Below are 15,479 nucleotides of genomic sequence, written 5' to 3'. Positions count from 1 at the left end.
TTGGCAGGAACTAATGGGGATCCATAATAAACCCCAGGAAGAGAAGCTGCTGCCTTGGCAGGAACTAATGGGGATCCATAATAAACCCCAGGAAGAGAAGCTGCTGCCTTGGCAGGAACTAATGGGGATCCATAATAAACCCCAGGAAGAGTAGCCGCTGCCTGGCAGGAACTAATGGGGATCCATAATAAACCCCAGGAAGAGTAGCTGCTGCCTTGGCAGGAACTAATAGGGATCCATAATAAACCCCAGGAAGAATAGCTGCTGCCTTGGAAGTAGCTAATAGGGATCCATAATAAACCCCAGGAAGAGTAGCTGCTGCCTTGGCGGGAACTAATGGGGATCCATAATAAATACAAATACATCAATGTGAGTGGTACTTCCAGGGAGGGTGCTTCCATAACTTCATTAGGGAGTTTGAAAGAACTCTGCATTATGTCCCCTTATGTGAGTCACAAATGGCACCCTATTCCCTATTTGGTGCATCACTTTTGTGCACTATGAATGGTATAGTGTGTCATTTGGGATACAGTCTTTGTGTGGAATAACCCTCTGTTGCTGCATCCTACATATCCCTGTCTCTTAAAGGCTAAACACACACACATACACGCACACACACACACACACGGCTATCCTATGGCCCCTCATTAATGATTGCTGCGTCATTCTCCTGAATCTATAGCCGTAGAAACAACATCACTATTTCATTGGGGATTGATTTGATTGTCCTTTCTGTGGCCATTATTTAGGGTGGAGACCATGAAAAGGATCTTGCATCCCAATTTAGGGAGAAGGACCATAAAGAAGATTAAAAACATGCGTCCCAAATGGCACCCTATTCCCTATATAGTGCACTACTTTGACAAGTGCTCAAAGGACTCTGGTCTAAAGTAGTGCACTATATAGAGAATAGGATGCCATTTGGGACGCATTTTAATCTTCTTTATGGTCCTTCTCCCTTAATTGGGATGCAAGATCCTTTTCATGGTCTCCATGCCAACAAAGCAGAGTCTGAGTTTACCATCTCGGATGAAAAGGTTCAAGGTAAAAAGGCATCATATTGGATGAAACTGCAGCAAGGGTGAAAAGGTGTGCTGAAACGCATGCTGTCTGACTTAAAAACAACAACTCGTCTACATACTAAAAACTAGTGCATTACTATAAAGGGAATAGGGCGCCATTTTGTTTAGGATCAGCTTTAATACTGCATATTGACTGTGGCTTCTATCAATGTAATTGTCTGCATCATTTCCAATACTCTTTTTTATAAATATATACATTATTTTATATATATATATATATATATAGTGTATTATTTTCCCCTAACCCTACCACCCCTCCTCTAATTGGGGTAGACTAATGGACAACAACACTTAGGCTATTACAGTACTTCCAGCATATACAAGACACAGTATATTTTTAGTTCCACGATGCTCTTTTCACAATCTATACTGTAGTCTAGCTCTCATCTCTAGACATCATCCATTCCATTATGGAGTGATCATCAGCATCATCATTATCGCTAAACCCTATTTCTCACACCTCTCCAATCAATATAAAGCCTTGAGTACATACATAGACATAGGCCTAAAAGGCTCATTCCAAACAACCACCATCTCCTTCCAACAAAACAAAAAACTGAATAATCTCTTTTAGATTCCTGAATGCCCATATGAGTACTGGAAGCAAGGCATCTCCAGATAGGTAGCTAACTCAGGGCCCCTACAACTGTTGTAGACATCTGGTCCAGATAGGTAGCTAACTCAGGGCCCCTACAACTGTTGTAGACATCTGGTCCAGATAGGTAGCTAACTCAGGGCCCCTACAACTGTTGTAGACATCTGGTCCAGATAGGTAGCTAACTCAGGGCCCCTACAACTGTTGTAGACATCTGGTCCAGATAGGTAGCTAACTCAGGGCCCCTACAACTGTTGTAGACATCTGGTCCAGATAGGTAGCTAACTCAGGGCCCCTACAACTGTTGTAGACATCTGGTCCAGATAGGTAGCTAACTCAGGGCCCCTACAACTGTTGTAGACATCTGGTCCAGATAGGTAGCTAACTCAGGGCCCCTACAACTGTTGTAGACATCTGGTCCAGATAGGTAGCTAACTCAGGGCCCCTACAACTGTTGTAGACATCTGGTCCAGATAGGTAGCTAACTCAGGGCCCCTACAACTGTTGTAGACATCTGGTCCAGATAGGTAGCTAACTCAGGGCCCCTACAACTGTTGTAGACATCTGGTCCAGATAGGTAGCTAACTCAGGGCCCCTACAACTGTTGTAGACATCTGGTCCAGATAGGTAGCTAACTCAGGGCCCCTACAACTGTTGTAGACATCTGGTCCAGATAGGTAGCTAACTCAGGGCCCCTACAACTGTTGTAGACATCTGGTCCAGATAGGTAGCTAACTCAGGGCCCCTACAACTGTTGTAGGCATCTGGTCCAGATAGGTAGCTAACTCAGGGCCCCTACAACTGTTGTAGGCATCTGGTCCAGATAGGTAGCTAACTCAGGGCCCCTACAACTGTTGTAGGCATCTGGTCCAGATATAGGTAGCTAACTCAGGGCCCCTACAACTATACTAGGCAGATAGTCCTGATATGTAGATAACTAAGGGCCCCTACAACTGTGCTAGGCATCTGGTCCAGATATAGGTAGCTAACTCAGGGCCCCTACAACTATACTAAGCAGATAGTCCTGATAGGTAGCTAATTCAGGGCCCCTACAACTGTGCTAGGTATCTGGTCCAGATATAGGTAGGTAACATATTTACAGTACTCCTGCTTAGAAAACACAGAGGTAGGTAACATATTTACAGTACTCATTAGAAAACACAGAGGTAGGTAACATATTTACAGTACTCCTCATTAGAAAACACAGAGGTAGGTAACATATTTACAGTACTCCTCATTAGAAAACACAGAGGTAAGGTAACATATTTACAGTACTCCTCATTAGAAAACACTGAGGTAGGTAACATATTTACAGTACTCCTCATTAGAAAACACAGAGGTAGGTAACATATTTACAGTACTCCTCATTAGAAAACACAGAGGTAAGGTAACATATTTACAGTACTCCTCATTAGAAAACACAGAGGTAAGGTAACATATTTACAGTACTCCTCATTAGAAAACACAGAGGTAGGTAACATATTTACAGTACTCCTCATTAGAAAACACTGAGGTAGGTAACATATTTACAGTACTCCTCATTAGAAAACACAGAGGTAGGTAACATATTTACAGTACTCCTCATTAGAAAACACAGAGGTAAGGTAACATATTTACAGTACTCCTCATTAGAAAACACAGAGGTAAGGTAACATATTTACAGTACTCCTCATTAGAAAACACTGAGGTAGGTAACATATTTACAGTACTCCTCATTAGAAAACACTGAGGTAGGTAACATATTTACAGTACTCCTCATTAGAAAACACTGAGGTAGGTAACATATTTACAGTACTCCTCATTAGAAAACACTGAGGTAGGTAACATATTTACAGTACTCCTCATTAGAAAACACAGAGGTAGGTAACATATTTACAGTACTCCTCATTAGAAAACACTGAGGTAGGTAACATATTTACAGTACTCCTCATTAGAAAACACTGAGGTAGGTAACATATTTACAGTACTCCTCATTAGAAAACACTGAGGTAACATATTTACAGTACTCCTCATTAGAAAACACAGAGAGACAGCTAGACTGAATAACACCCAGGCTTCACAGTTGTCAAAATATCCCCTGAATCCGTAAAGGGGCCATATTTTGACGACGTGCAGAAACACACCCTATAAATAGCTTGTGAACACAGCACTGGATAACCTGAGCTCCAGATATACACAGACAGAGAACGGAACAATCTGTCCATCAGCCTATAGTTATTACCTCATTGGTTGTTTTAACATCAACTCCTCCCTCAGAGGAAAACATTAACCTGAGGAAGCAGAATCATCTTTGCTCTCTCTGATAGTAATAATGGTTCCTATGGGAAAGTGTGTTTTATGGTTTACCAGGCTTGTGGCTAAAACATTGATATGCCTTGTGAAATATACACCAATAATGTCAAATGTGGCACTAACAAAATGCAATTCACAGTTTTAGACCCAACTGGGCTAATGTGGGTCACCCTGTCACACAGACCAGCCTATCAATCAGCCTGTAAATAAGTCTGCTGTCAGCATGTGCATTTCTGTTGTTTATCTGGGATTAGAAATCTAAGTCAAAGCTTTTAACTGACAATACATTTTTTGTCAATTCTTATTTACAATGACGGCGTACCCCGGCCAAACCCGGATGTCACTGGCCCAATGACGGCGTACCCCGGCCAAACCCGGATGTCACTGGCCCAATGACGGCGTACCCCGGCCAAACCCGGATGTCACTGGCCCAATGACGGCATACCCCGGCCAAACCCGGATGTCACTGGCCCAATGACGGCGTACCCCGGCCAAACCCGGATGTCACTGGCCCAATTGTGCACCGCCCTAATCATAGCCAGATGTTATACAGCCTGGATTCAAACCAGGGACTCTTGCACTGAGATGCAGGGCCTTAGATCGCTCTGCCGCTCGGGAGCCTAATCATGTAAACATTAACATCATTTGGAAGTCTTTGTTGCAAACAGTAATAACCTCACAATGTTGACATACAAACTCAAGAGTTCCACTACAGTGAGTATCAGTAGAGTGGTTAAACAGCAGTGAGTATCAGTAGAGTGGTTAAACAGTGAGTATCAGTAGAGTGGTTAAACAACAGTGAATATCAGTAGAGTGGTTAAACAGCAGTGAGTATCAGTAGAGTGGTTAAACAGTGAGTATCAGTAGAGTGGTTAAACAGTGAGTATCAGTAGAGTGGTTAAACAACAGTGAGTATCAGTAGAGTAGTTAAACAACAGAGTGGTTAAACTACAGTGAGTATCAGTAGAGTGGTTAAACTACAGTGAGTATCAGTAGAGTGGTTAAACTACAGTGAGTATCAGTAGAGTGGTTAAACTACAGTGAGTATCAGTAGAGTGGTTAAACTACAGTGAGTATCAGTAGAGTGGTTAAACTACAGTGAGTATCAGTAGAGTGGTTAAACAACAGTGAGTATCAGTAGACTGGTTAAACAACAGTGAGTATCAGTAGAGTGGTTAAACAGTGAGTATCAGTAGAGTGGTTAAACAACAGTGAGTATCAGTAGAGTGGTTAAACAACAGTGAGTATCAGTAGAGTGGTTAAACAGTGAGTATCAGTAGAGTGGTTAAACAACAGTGAGTATCAGTAGAGTAGTTAAACAACAGAGTGGTTAAACTACAGTGAGTATCAGTAGAGTGGTTAAACTACAGTGAGTATCAGTAGAGTGGTTAAACAGTGAGTATCAGTAGAGTGGTTAAACAGTGAGTATCAGTAGAGTGGTTAAACAGCAGTGAGTATCAGTAGAGTGGTTAAACAGCAGTGAGTATCAGTAGAGTGGTTAAACAGTGAGTATCAGTAGAGTGGTTAAACAGTGAGTATCAGTAGAGTGGTTAAACAGTGAGTATCAGTAGAGTGGTTAAACAGTGAGTATCAGTAGAGTGGTTAAACAGTGAGTATCAGTAGAGTGGTTAAACAGTGAGTATCAGTAGAGTGGTTAAAACAGTGGTATCAGTAGAGTGGTTAAACAACAGTGAGTATCAAGTAGAGTGGTTAAACAGTGAGTATCAGTAGAGTGGTTAAACAGTGGAGTATCAGTAGAGTGGTTAAACAGTGAGTATCAGTAGAGTGGTTAACAGTGAGTATCAGTAGAGTGGTTAAACTACAGTGAGTAGCAGTAGAGTGGTTAATACAGTGAGTATCAGTAGAGTGGTTAAAACAGTGAGTATCAGTAGAGTGGTTTAAACAGTGAGTATCAGTAGAGTGGTTAAACAGTGAGTATCAGTAGAGTGGTTAAACAGTGAGTATCAGTAGAGTGGTTAAACAGCAGTGAGTATCAGTAGAGTGGTTAAACAGTGAGTATCAGTAGAGTGGTTAAACAACAGTGAATATCAGTAGAGTGAGTTAAACAGCAGTGAGTATCAGTAGAGTGGTTAAACAGTGAGTATCAGTAGAGTGGTTAAACAGTGAGTATCAGTAGAGTGGTTAAACAAACAGTGAGTATTCAGTAAGAGTAGTTAAACAACAGAGTGGTTAAACTACAGTGAGTATCAGTAGAGTGGTTTAAACTACAGTGAGTATCAGTAGAGTGGTTAAACTACAGTGAGTATCAGTAGAGTGGCTTAACTACAGTGAGTATCAGTAGAGTGTTAAACTACAGTGAGTATCAGTAGAGTGGTTTAAACTACAGTGAGTATCAGTAGAGTGGTTAAACAACAGTGAGTATCAGTAGACTGGTTAAACAATAGTGAGTATCAGTAGAGTGGTTAAACAGTGAGTATCAGTAGAGTGGTTAAACAACAGTGAGTATCAGTAGAGTGGTTAAACAGTGAGTATCAGTAGAGTGGTTAAACAACAGTGAGTATCAGTAGAGTAGTTAAACAACAGAGTGGTTAAACTACAGTGAGTATCAGTAGAGTGGTTAAACTACAGTGAGTATCAGTAGAGTGGTTAAACTACAGTGAGTATCAGTAGAGTGGTTAAACAACAGTGAGTATCAGTAGAGTAGTAAAACAACAGAGTGGTTTAAACATACAGTGAGTATCAGTAGAGTGGTTAAAACTACAGTGAGTATCAGTAGAGTGGTTAAACTACAGTGAGTATCAGTAGAGTGGTTTAAACTACAGTGAGTATCAGTAGAGTGGTTAAAACAGTGAGTATCAGTAGAGTGGTTAAAACAGTGAGTATCAGTAGAGTGGTTAAACAGTGAGTATCAGTAGAGTGGTTAAACAACAGTTTGTATCAGTAGAGTGGTTAAACAGTGAGTATCAGTAGAGTGGTTAAACAGTGAGTATCAGTAGAGTGGTTAAACAACAGTTTGTATCAGTAGAGTGGTTAAACAACAGTTTGTATCAGTAGAGTGGTTAAACAACAGTGAGTATCAGTAGGTGGTTAAACAGTGAGTATCAGTAGAGTGGTTAAAACAACAGTGAGTATCAGTAGAGTGGTTAAACAACAGTGAGTATCAGTAGAGTGGTTAACACAGTGAGTATCAGTAGTGTGGTTAAACAGTGAGTATCAGTAAGAGTGGTTAAACAACAGTGAGTATCAGTAGAGTGGTTAAACAACAGTTAGTATCAGTAGAGTGGTTAAACAACAGTGAGTATCAGTAGAGTGGTTAAACAACAGTGAGTAATCAGTAGAGTGGTTAAACAGTGAGTATCAGTAGAGTGGTTAACTACAGTGAGTATCAGTAGAGTGGTTAAACAGCTACTGTGGTTGAGTAAAGTTGCCAACAACACTCCACTTGCCAACAAGATAAATAGACATGTAATGTACCACAGTGTGTCTGTTGTTGATTAAAGCATGTTAAAGTGCATGAATTGCCTGTATGTACAGGTATGTCTCTTCCAATACAACATATAAACACAACCTGCATTGTGAGTCGGTGTGTTTGAGTAAAGCAGTTAAAGCGCATGCAGTACAACATGGAATCTTACCGCATTGTGTGGTCTGTGTCTGTCCAACCAGGATGAGGAGGTTGGAGGAGATGATTGACCAGGCAGAAGTTGATTAGATGATGGACCGCTTCAGGACCGTATATATCTGGAATAACGGGAAGTACTGGATCAACAAATGAAAATGACAATCAACACAACACCACAACAATCACCAATCAACATTCTTCCATTATTAATACTAGCCAGTACTACCAGGCCATTACTACCAGGACATTACTACCAGGCCACTACTACTAGGTAGCTACTACCAGGCCATTACTACCAGGCCATTACTACCAGGCCACTACTACTAGGCCATTACTACTACGCCCTTACTACCAGGCAGCTACTACCAGGCCATTACTACCAGGCCATTACTACCAGGCCATTACTACCAGGCCACTACTACTAGGCCACTACTACTAGGCCACTACTACTAGGCCATTACTACTAAGCCACTACTACTAGGCCACTACTACTAGGCCACTACTACTAGGACATTACTACTAGGGCCATTACTACTAGGCCTAAATAAAGGGATATTTGGCACCAATTTGTGGACCAAGTCATGTGATAGTGTAGGATACTCACACGGATATGAATCAGAAATACACAAACAATGTTATGTATGTTGTTATGTCTGTATATTAAGGATATTTAATGAATCATACAGGTTTACTATTAAAAGCTGGTTATTGCTGTATTATCATTCCCTGTTATGGCCATCCGTACGGCCAGTTAGCATATTGCATAGACATACAAATCAAATCAAATCAAATGATATTTGTCACATGTGCCGAATACAACAGGTGAAATGCTTACTTACAAGCCCTTCAATTTTTTAATAAGAGTTAAGAAAAATATTGACTAAATAAACTAAAGTAAAAAATAAAAGAGCAACAATAAAATAAAATAGTGAGGCTATATACTACATGACCAGAAGTATGTGGACACCTGCTCGTTCAACATCTTATTCCAAATTCATGGGCATTAATATGTAGTTGGTCCCAGCTTTGCTGCTATAACAGCCTCCATTCTTATAGGAAGGCTTTCCACTAGATGTTGGGAATTTTGCTCTGTGCAGGCCAGTCAAGTTCTTCCACACCGATCTCGACAAACCACTTCTGTATGGACCTCGCTTTGTGCACGGGCCTTCCCCAAACTGTTGCCACAAAGTTGGAAGCATAGAATCATCTAGAATGTAATTTTATGCTGTAGTGTTAAGATTTTCCTTCACTGGAACTAAGGGACCGAGCCCGAACCATGAAAAACAGCCCCAGACCATTATTCCTCCTCCACCAAACTTTACAGTTGGCACTATGCATTGTGGCAGGAAGCATTCTCCTAGCATCCGCCAAACCCAGATGTGTCCATCAGACTGCCAGATGGTGAAGCTTGATTCATCACTCAAGAGAAAGCATTTCCACTGCTCCAGATTTTACGCACTACGTGCTTCATCACTCATCAGTCCCATTCTTTGAGTTTGTGTGGCCTACCACTTTGCGGCTGAGCCGCTGTTGCTCCTAGACATTTCCACGTCACAATAACAGCACTTACAGTTGACTGGGGCAGCTCTAGCAGGGCAGAAATTTGACGAACTGACTTGGAAAAGTAGCATCCTATGACGGTGCCACTTTTTGAGTCACTGAGCTCTTCAGTAAGGCCATTCTACTGCCAATGTGTGTCTATGAAAATTGCATGGCTGTGTGCTAGACATCTAGTCTAGCACACAGCCATGCTTATACACCTGTCAGCAACGTGTGTGGCTGAACTAGCCGAATCCACTAATTTGAAGGTGGAGTCCACATACTTTTGTATATATAGTTTACATCAATTCATATATTCATATGAATATATATTCATATATTCATATTCACCATGTCAACATGGTTTTACAGTGTATACATCACTGGTTGTATTGTACTCACCTCCATAGAATAGCATAGACCACTAGCAACAGGATCAAGGCGAGACAGGACAGACCACAACCAATGATCAAAGTCACAGAGGGGACCGCTGAGTACTCCATGGTCTGTAGGAGACAGAGACAGAAGGAAGTAGATATTACACCTGCTTTGTGTTGGTGCTACAGCTTCAGACACACGAATCAAAACACTTTTAATAGTTGCTTTGGGTGTTAAAATATCAGCCACAGGGCCTCCAGAGTGTGCAGCGGTCTAAGGCACTGCACCGTATTGCATCGGGTTTCGATCCCAGGATGTGTCACTTGCCGGCAGTGGCCGGGAAACCCATGAGGCGGCGCACAATTGGCCCAGCGTCGTCCGGGTTAGGGGAGGGTTTGGCCCAGCGTCGTCCGGGTTAGGGGAGGGTTTGGCCGGCCGGGATTTCCTTGTCCCATCACGATCTAGTGACTCCTTGTGGCAGGCCGGGCGCCTGCAAGATGACTTTGGTCGCCAGCTGGACAGTGTTTTCTCCGACACATTGGTGCGGCTGGCTTCCGGGTTAAGCGAGCAGTGTGTCAAGAAGCAGTGCGCCTTGGCAGGGTTGTGTTTTTTCGGGGGATGCATGGCTCTCGACCTTTGCCTCTCATGAGTCCGTAGGGGAGATGCAGCGACGGGACAAGACTAACTACCAATTGGATATCACGATAAAGGGGTAAAAGTACCAAAAAAATTACAAAATGATCAGCCACTGACTGGAAAATAGACCAATCAGTTGATGTTATTAAATCTTAAACCAGGAATAGAACTGCAGTCTTTCTTCATCCTGAGTTTGGTGATTAATGGCATCTAAAAAATCTGTTGCTTTCTTAACTAACCATTCATCTCAAGATCGTGATTGCAGTGTCTACTCTACGTCTGAAAATAAAATAAAATCCCTAATAAACGACCCATTCCCCATACATCTCTACTCTACAGTGTAATCATATTTCCCTGTATTAATCAGATATTCATGAATATTGAATCAAGAGAGAAAAAAGAGGGTCCCTATTAAGAAAAGAGACCATTTTCACTGATTGACATTGAGGATGGTCTAAAAGAGACAGAGGCTATGTGACAGAATTACATAGAGACTCCACAGAATAGAGCATAGAATTACCACTAGTGTAAATTACTTCAGTAAAACTACTTGAAGGTACTATTTAAGTCATTTTTGGGGGGTATCTGTACTTTACTATTTATTTATTTTGACAACTTTTACTTTTACTTCACTACATTCCTAAAGAAATAATGTACTTTTTACTCCATACATTTTCCCTGACACCCAAAGGTACTAGTTACATTTTGAATGCTTAGCAGGACAGGAGCATGGTCCAATCCACGTACTTATCAAGAGAACATGCCTGGACATCCCTACTGCCTCTGATCTGGCAGACTTACTAAACAGAGAACATCCCTGGTCATCCCTACTGCCTCTGATCTGGCAGACTTACTAAACAGAGAACATCCCTGGTCATCCCTACTGCCTCTGATCTGGAGGACTCACTAAACAGAGAACATCCCTGGTCATCCCTACTGCCTCTGATCTGGCAGACTTACTAAACAGAGAACATCCCTGGTCATCCCTACTGCCTCTGATCTGGCAGACTTACTAAACAGAGAACATCCCTGGTCATCCCTACTGCCTCTGATCTGGCAGACTTACTAAACAGAGAACATCCCTGGTCATCCCTACTGCCTCTGTTCTGGCAGACTTACTAAACAGAGAACATCCCTGGTCATCCCTACTGCCTCTGTTCTGGCAGACTTACTAAACAGAGAACATCCCTGGTCATCCCTACTGCCTCTGATCTGGCAGACTTACTAAACAGAGAACATCCCTGGTCATCCCTACTGCCTCTGTTCTGGCAGACTTACTAAACAGAGAACATCCCTGGTCATCCCTACTGCCTCTGATCTGGCAGACTCACTAAACAGAGAACATCCCTGGTCATCCCTACTGCCTCTGTTCTGGCAGACTTACTAAACAGAGAACATCCCTGGTCATCCCTACTGCCTCTGTTCTGGCAGACTTACTAAACAGAGAACATCCCTGGTCATCCCTACTGCCTCTGATCTGGCAGACTCACTAAACAGAGAACATCCCTGGTCATCCCTACTGCCTCTGATCTGGAGGACTCACTAAACAGAGAACATCCCTGGTCATCCCTACTGCCTCTGATCTGGAGGACTCACTAAACAGAGAACATCCCTGGTCATCCCTACTGCCTCTGATCTGGCAGACTCACTAAACAGAGAACATCCCTGGTCATCCCTACTGCCTCTGATCTGGCAGACTCACTAAACAGAGAACATCCCTGGTCATCCCTACTGCCTCTGATCTGGTAGACTCACTAAACAGAGAACATCCCTGGTCATCCCTACTGCCTCTGATCTGGTAGACTCACTAAACAGAGAACATCCCTGGTCATCCCTACTGCCTCTGATCTGGCAGACTTACTAAACAGAGAACATCCCTGGTCATCCCTACTGCCTCTGATCTGGCAGACTTACTAAACAGAGAACATCCCTGGTCATCCCTACTGCCTCTGATCTGGCAGACTTACTAAACAGAGAACATCCCTGGTCATCCCTACTGCCTCTGATCTGGCAGACTTACTAAACAGAGAACATCCCTGGTCATCCCTACTGCCTCTGATCTGGCAGACTCACTAAACAGAGAACATCCCTGGTCATCCCTACTGCCTCTGATCTGGCGGACTCACTAAACAGAGAACATCCCTGGTCATCCCTACTGCCTCTGATCTGGCAGACTCACTAAACAGAGAACATCCCTGGTCATCCCTACTGCCTCTGATCTGGTAGACTCACTAAACAGAGAACATCCCTGGTCATCCCTACTGCCTCTGATCTGGCAGACTTACTAAACAGAGAACATCCCTGGTCATCCCTACTGCCTCTGATCTGGCAGACTTACTAAATACAAATGCTTTGTTTGTCAGTTCTATCTGCATGTTGTACCCCTGGCTATCTGTACATGTAAAAAAACAAGAAAACTGTGCCATCTGGTTTCCTTAATATTAGCAATTTGAAATGATTTATACTTTTACTTTTGATACTTAAGTATATTTAAAACCAAATACTTTTAGACTTTTCCTCAAGTAGTATTTGACTAGGTGACTTTCACTTTTACTTGAGTAATTCTATATTAAGGTATCTTTTACTCAAGTATGGCAATTGGGTACTTTTCCCACCACTGAGAATTACACACACACTCCATAGAATAGTGCTTAGAATTACATACAGAAGTCATTTATAAGATTGCAATGAGTAGGAGCCTCTCCTAACGTAATAAAGCTGACAATCTACCAATGCCAACCAAATAAGATCCATGTTTATTTAATCTACTGTTACTGCCTCTTAATTAACACCTTTCCCAGGATTCCACTTGATATAGGCTGTATCCCAAATGACACCCTATTCCCTATTTATTTACCTACTTTTGACCAGGGCCCATAGGGCTATGGTCAAAAGTTGTGCACTAAATAGGGAATAGGGTGCCATTTGGGATGCCGCCATAGCTTCTCTTTCCCAGCCCCCTCCCACAGACCACCAGTCATTGTGACATGGGCAGGGCAAGGCACTGAGTTATTAACCTGGTGCACTGCTGCTAGAGAGGAACACAATGCTATCATTCCCACAGATCACACTTTTCTCTATTCCAGTCACAACATTTGAGTAATGGTGGAACTGCTGAGCAACAGATCTGATTTCACACGTGACAGTCAGTCGTGAGGGCCCGATCCCTCATCCTTTTTTATTTTCCTCTTATAACATAATGTTGCAAATCACTGGCACTGTTAACTGTTACACAAATGAATAACAAACAGGAACGTAAGACTAGCTATTATTTGAAATAAAAAAACGGAATATGACATTAGAACTAGATCTAATTAGACCTAGTTCATTATGTGACGCTAATCTTTTGTAAGATAACATGACACTTCTCATTGAACTCCTTTATCTATACTTGTAATATTTGAATATGAATTGATGAGCAGAGCCAATACACAACCTGTAGGCTAAAGTCAGTCAACAACATGCACTGGCCTGTGTAACCACACACACACACACACACACACACACCAAAGCCAGTCAAGCTCACCAATGCAGAGCATTATCAAAATCATCTAGACAGCACATCCAGACTGAGATTCATCAAAAGAGACTCACCTTCACCTATAGGCTACACTAACTGAGATAAAGACCCCTGATTATGGGGAAACAAACACATCGATTGAAATTCCAACCAAAGCAAAGCAATGAAGCACATTCTAGCACCCTCCTCTGCATTAATCCATAAATGAATAGAACAAAAATCCCACTACTTACTATTTCTCTTGGTTGCTGTGCCAAAATGGCGAAGGTAGATACACGATCACATAAGCATTTTGTATGGGATGCATCGGTTAGTACGGTTTTACATCCTTTACTCGACCAGGTTCCCCAAGAATCGTTCCTGCAAGAAGAAGAGATGCGATCGTTTCATTAATTCCAGCGCTCTCTCACTTTCACAAGGATTGGACAAATCTGAACGAATGAAACCTTTAATAGTGTAACATTGAATCTGTTTTAACTAATAACGGAAATCTCAATGCGAATAGGGAAGTGGTATCAACACGCAATTTCGCCAGGCTACAAAAAGCATTTAGCTCGACCGGGAGAAGGAAAAAAAAAAGGTTGAGAGAGGGAGAGAGAGGGAGAGAAAGGAGGGGACGAAGGGAGCTGTCCAAACGTGGGTGGTTCTGATTGATTCAATTGCTCTATAGGCTGTTAAACGCAACAATTGCTTTCAAAAACCTTAGGCTACATATCCATTTTTCTGCGTTTTTCTAGACAAACTATCATCTTTACCGCTATGTCTTTAGGCGAGAGCCTATTGAGCGCGTCTGGGTTATCTTCCGGAACGATTTTGTTGTTCTCTTTTCTTCCGTTCTCAATGCTTAGGCTATTATTATTACTAGGCTACTGTCGCTTTCTTTTTCGGTTGATCTGTTTTCCTCAACTATTTTAATTAGCGGGTTTTTTTTATGCTTCCTACGGGAACATTTCACCCTGGAAACCGTGGACAGCCTGAGACTGATACTCCGTTTCTCTCTGCTGCTGCAACAGCGGCTGGGGGAGGTTGGCTCACAGGTTACAAAATAGGGATATATTTTCCTAGGGTTGATATTTTCCTATGATGATATCTGTTGCGCTCTTTCTCATTTGTTCAAGGCATGTAAAACATTTCCGAACGCAAGCATTGGTATTGTTCAACGTAGGCAAAACCGTTCAGGAAAAAGGATTGCATAACCAATGGTACTCCACCCCACGGAAACGGCGCGGATGGTAGCTGCCCGTTTCCCGTTCTCCCCCTCCTCATAGCAGGTAAAATGATAGAGAGGAGAGGAAAGGAAAGCACGTTTCCTCTATTTACTGCCAGTAGCCTAAATCTCCCTCTCACTACGAACCTTCACAAAGAATGTCAGGACAAGAACTCGCACATAAGTCCTTAAGATAGTGTCCCATGTGAAATACATTTCTGTTTGGTATTATTTTATGAAAAATAAAAAACACCTAGATGTGTGCAGTCTTTTATAAACATCCTTCAATGTATAGGCTGAAAAGTAAATTATTCACCCAGCAACAACTATTTAATGAGAAAGGAACGCGGCAAGTAAATTAAATCACTCACTTCATCCCCTCACACACACACACACACACACACACACACACACACACACACACACACACACACACACACACACACACACACACACACACACACACACACACACACACACACACACACACGCACACACACACACACACACACGCACACACACACGCACACGCACGCACACACACACACACACACAGACACACACACACACCAGGGCAGTGGACGCAGACCTTTGAGGGGGCAGGTGCTCAAAATGAAAAATCTACTTTCTTAATTAATATTCATAAC

At 42.3% G+C, this 15,479-nt stretch overlaps 1 protein-coding gene across 1 annotated transcript in view; it reads right to left on the bottom strand.

The window, feature by feature from the left end:
* Window positions 1-7,655: 7,655 nt before the first annotated feature.
* LOC109884867 (adhesion G protein-coupled receptor B3-like) overlaps window positions 7,656-15,479 on the bottom strand; it is a 29,092-nt gene continuing 21,268 nt past the window's right edge. The window contains exons 4-6 of the mRNA XM_031819111.1: window positions 13,859-13,985; window positions 9,494-9,597; window positions 7,656-7,689 (exon numbers count right to left, since the gene is read on the bottom strand). Coding sequence (XP_031674971.1) covers window positions 7,656-7,689; window positions 9,494-9,597; window positions 13,859-13,985 — 265 coding nt within the window. The remainder of the gene's footprint in view (window positions 7,690-9,493; window positions 9,598-13,858; window positions 13,986-15,479) is intronic.

This window comes from Oncorhynchus kisutch, unplaced genomic scaffold (assembly GCF_002021735.2).
Source record: "Oncorhynchus kisutch isolate 150728-3 unplaced genomic scaffold, Okis_V2 scaffold1855, whole genome shotgun sequence".
Taxonomy (NCBI): domain Eukaryota; kingdom Metazoa; phylum Chordata; class Actinopteri; order Salmoniformes; family Salmonidae; genus Oncorhynchus; species Oncorhynchus kisutch.
This window is presented reverse-complemented; position numbering and strand designations above follow the sequence as displayed.